General features: G+C 26.8%; 1 protein-coding gene across 1 annotated transcript; it reads left to right on the top strand.

Annotated features, from left to right (window-relative positions):
* Positions 1–1,638: 1,638 nt before the first annotated feature.
* On the top strand, positions 1,639–3,985 carry LOC130668865 (uncharacterized). Its single transcript, XM_057471369.1, has 3 exons — positions 1,639–1,974; positions 3,268–3,631; positions 3,763–3,985. Exons 1-3 carry the CDS (start codon positions 1,766–1,768, stop codon positions 3,928–3,930), a joined length of 741 nt encoding a protein of 246 aa, XP_057327352.1. The 5' UTR covers positions 1,639–1,765; the 3' UTR covers positions 3,931–3,985.
* Positions 3,986–4,531: the final 546 nt, after the last annotated feature.

The following is a 4,531-nucleotide window of genomic DNA, read 5'->3' as shown; positions in this document are numbered from 1 at the left end:
CCTTGCCCAGTTGTTCTTTCCTACCTGGGCACCACTAAATATCGATGTATCGAATTCAAAAGGTAACTCAACACAATTCGAACGATTTTTTGTTCGTTCGTTAGTGTCCTCTTGTCAAAAAAATCCCAAAAAGTTCCAGAATTTTTTTTTTATTCAAATGGTGACACTGCGTATGCAGTCCAATGGAAATTTGCGCGTAGATTTTCTCTGGTTGGGAATAACCCGTATGAAAAAGCAATATATGAGCTTCAGTATAATTCGAAATATATGATAAATTATATGGAATTATAAAAAGTCATATATGGAGCCATATACAAAATTTTGCCGAAATATTATATGATTTTATAATTTGCAACATATATATCGGTAATATATTTTTTTTACATGCTAACTTATAAATATTGCTTATAATATTTTATACTATACTTTAAGTTATATGATAAGATATATGATTTAATTATATGACTGACATATGATATTTATACATGTAAATTTATAATTATATAAATATATGTTCACATATATTTGTATAAATGTATGTAAATATATATTTATATAGATATATGTTTATATATATTTGCACAAATATAAAACTAGAGATTTCAAGCTATAAAATGTTTTTTTTTTAAATCACGATACGATTATTTTTCATGAAGTTACAGTCGTGCAAAAATCACTAAAAAATTTCTAAAATTTTTTTGTTCCTTTAATTTTTGGTATGAGTGTATTTTTTAAGTTACTTATGAATAATAATATCGAAATTATTATAATATTGAAATTATAAGTTTATATATAAAATGAGAATATAATTTGAAATGTAATATCATATGTATACAATTACATATATTATAAATTATATGGATTATAATAATATTGAAATTATAAATTAATTTATAAGATGAAACATATATTTTACGTTATAAATTAATATATAAAGCAGATATATAATTTTTGATACAATATCACATGTATATAATCACATATATTATAAATAATATGGATTATTATAATATTAAACGTATAAATTATTATATATGATAAATCATATATTAATCAATATTAATAATTTTGCCGCCATATATATTCAGTTATTTACCATATATTTTTTTATATATTATCGACAGTATATGGTTTTTTCATAAGGGAACTCTTATCTACACAATTCGAATGTTTAGTAGTAAAAATTAGTGGGGCTTTACTTGAACATAAATACAATTTCAAAATGTGCATCATAAAAATTGTTTATTAATACTAGTATCATTATGTAAAGCGAAACAAAACATATTATTTATTATGCTCGATGATCTCTAGCCCGCGTTAGGTTGTTCCGGAGATAAGATGGCTTACATTCCGCATATTGATAATTTAGCTGTAACTATTTAAAAAAAAAAAAGTTAAAATCACTAGATAAAGATGAGTCACTTTTTTTGCAGTAACTTTAACTTTAATTATTTTTTTTTAAGCTCACGATTTACATATTTTGTTTTTTAATTTATGTTATGAGTCGTGAAACATTTAAAAATTTATTGCCGTATGTGTGCTGATAATTCTAAAGATTTTACAGCTTGAGAATAATAAAAATAAATCGCTTTTTCAAATTCTAATTTAAAGTATAAATACACGAATTGTTTAATAATTTTCCACAAAAGAAAAAAAAATAAGTTTACATCAATACAAAAAAATTATTATTTGAGTTTTCAAAGAGTGTAGACATAATTAATAGTTATTATTTATTGTACTATATTTTTTCCTTCTTCTTGGAAAAATGATTTTGAAACTGTTGATTTTATTATTCAGCACTGGAATATTAGTACAATCTGTAACATCTAAAAATATTCGTAAATCATATAATGAAGTCAATCATATGTTTTACGGATGGTATTTAAGAATTAATACCGAACAGTGGGGGGCTCTATGTTTTGGTACATTTGTCGCACCACGAATATATATCACTGATCCTATATGTCTCCGAAGGTAAATTTTTAAAAACTATATTTTACACAATAGTATTTTTAATTTTATATTTATTTATATTTATATATCGCATGTGAAATAATTATGGTAAACGTTACTATAACATAATGGTAACGACCCGTATGAAAAAAAAAAACTATGGTTAAAATATATAAAATCATATGTTTGCAACAAAAAAATATATGATATATTATATTGTATATTATAAAAAATCATATAAAGATTTTGGCCGATTTAAAATAAAATTAGGGGAAGGAGGGCAAAAGGGGGTAGGGTAGGTAAAACGGGGTGCCCCAAAATTTTATTAAAAAAAAATTTTATATTTAAAATGGTTTTTAAACATTTCAAAATCACTTTTGTAAATATAATTGAGCATTATTTTGAATATTTTTTGTTAAACTTTTTCAAAAATCAATTGTCAGTCTTATTGAGAGGTTTGCATGTTTAGGTTTCTACTATATTTAAATGGTGTATTACCGTACGATGGACGGTGTGGCTCAATAAGTTATAGATCAAATTGAACGGAATATAGTGTAGGGCCGGATAGCTCAACTGGTAGAGCACTCGGCGCGTTACCGAATTGGTCTGGGTTCGATTCCCAGTTCGGGCTGTCTATATTTTTCTCAATTTATCTATAAATTGTCTTATTGAGAAGGTTTGCATGTTTAGGTTTCCACTATATTTAAATGGTGTATTACCGAAAAATATTAATGACGTTTGTTTTATGATAAAAACTATTCAAAATTTGTTTTTTTCTTTGTACTTGCAAAAAAATTTAACTTAATCAAATTCATTTAGAATCCCGAATTTTTTTTTTTTTTTACCTTTTTTAGGGGGTACCCCATTTTGCCCGCAAAAATGAAAAAAATTTTTTTTTAACCGTAACTGAAAATTTTCTCTATTTACTTTGAATTTCATTAAAACAAAAAAGATTTAGCGTATTTGAGTCCTCGAAAACTTGGTATTTCCTTAAGTACCCCTTTTTGCCCCTCCGTTCCCTTCATACAGTAGTAAATATATGAACTCCATATATGTAACTTATATGTTTTTTATATTAAGCTATATATACATTTACATTTACCTTATAATATATTGTATTGATATATTTCCTTTTATATTCAAAAAATAAAAAATTTTTATAAGTAATCGTTACCATAAATATTTCTCTCCGTGTACTATCGGATTGATGGTAAAAAATTTTACCATAACTAGATAGTAATTCCTATCATTTAATTTTCTCAGTGGTTGTATTATTTAAGGAAATTTTTTCAATGCCTATATATTTGTTTATAGAGGTAACATTGATGAGGATAATAATACTGAAGCTTATATTGTCAAAATAGTCAACCGTACTGAAGCTAGTAAGCATATAACTTTCAACACCAGTAACATATACTACGGTGAAGACTTAGACAACATTTTCGATAAGAATGGACGTAAAATAGCAGTAGTTAGAACTAATGAAGCAGTTGAACCCGAACAAGATAAAAATGGATACGTAAAAATAAATCCAAATCTTGATGATATTGATGTAAAGAGGTGTTTCATACCAGCTTATAACGATTGGATGGTAAAATTTTCTTATTGTGATGATGTGCAATTCGATAATCGTGATGGAAATCCTGCTAATGTTTATTGTCTTAGCGCTGAGCCTCTTGTGAGTACATTGAGATTATTGTCGATATTTAAAAATTATAAATTTATACTTATTATGAAATATATGTGGTTTCGAAATATCAAATTATCAAACGAATGAAACAGAAATTTATGCTAAAATGAATTTTATAGGGATTTAACGGTAGTGGTCTGTTTTGTTTCTTGAAATCAAAACCCAATATCAAAGTTTTAGTTGGAATTGTAGCAGGATTCAACGATAAGCTTGTATATAGGCAAGGTGAATTACTTTTCAATACAACTGTTGAAAATATTAGCGGATTAAGTTTACCGCACTTATAGAAAGATTTTTCGGATGTGAAAAATTCAGTTCAATAAATCCAAATAGTTTAAAAATAATTATCGCATTTGTTTATTATTGATTACCTATTTTCTATCCAACTGTCAAATTATCAATCATTTCTCCCCCCCCCCCCTCGTTTCACATACACACACCTCTCTAATTTGAACTCAGATTCCAAATCGCAGTAGTACCCTCACTTACCCTATTAATATGTCAATTTCATAACAAAAAATAAATAAATATTGTGAGCTCCATGCAAGAATTTCCTGTAAATTCTGACTTATCGAGTGCCCCTTCTCCTTTCGAGATTAAACTAGAGCGCATGCGCTCTTACAACCGAATGAATAGTGGACATGTAAATACACAGACACATAGTAATGTCTATACATAGCATCGGGTGGAAGAGCGAAGCTCGTAGAGGGGCTGAGATTGAGGGGAAGATTCAAGTTAATGGAATAAACTGGCGTCAAATAATATGAATTATCAGGAAGATTTTATAGAATTTTATAGTATTTTGCAGAAAGGCCCCATAATTTAACCATGAGAAAATTATGCTATCATATATGTCCTAATCAATCGAGTAGATTCGAAAACTAGCAT

Source organism: Microplitis mediator, chromosome 1, assembly GCF_029852145.1.
Source record: "Microplitis mediator isolate UGA2020A chromosome 1, iyMicMedi2.1, whole genome shotgun sequence".
Taxonomy (NCBI): Eukaryota; Metazoa; Arthropoda; class Insecta; order Hymenoptera; family Braconidae; genus Microplitis; species Microplitis mediator.
Note: the sequence above shows the minus strand (reverse complement) of the source record. Positions and strands in the feature narration are given on the sequence as shown.

Excerpts from the sequence above, each read along its gene's own strand:
- LOC130668865 (XM_057471369.1), top strand. The coding sequence starts at position 1,766 with ATGATTTTGAAACTGTTGATTTTATTATTCAGCACTGGAATATTAGTA. Across the intron at positions 1,975-3,267 it reads GATCCTATATGTCTCCGAAG|AGGTAACATTGATGAGGATA; the intron begins GTAAATTTTTAA and ends ATTTGTTTATAG. Across the intron at positions 3,632-3,762 it reads GTCTTAGCGCTGAGCCTCTT|GGATTTAACGGTAGTGGTCT; the intron begins GTGAGTACATTG and ends TGAATTTTATAG.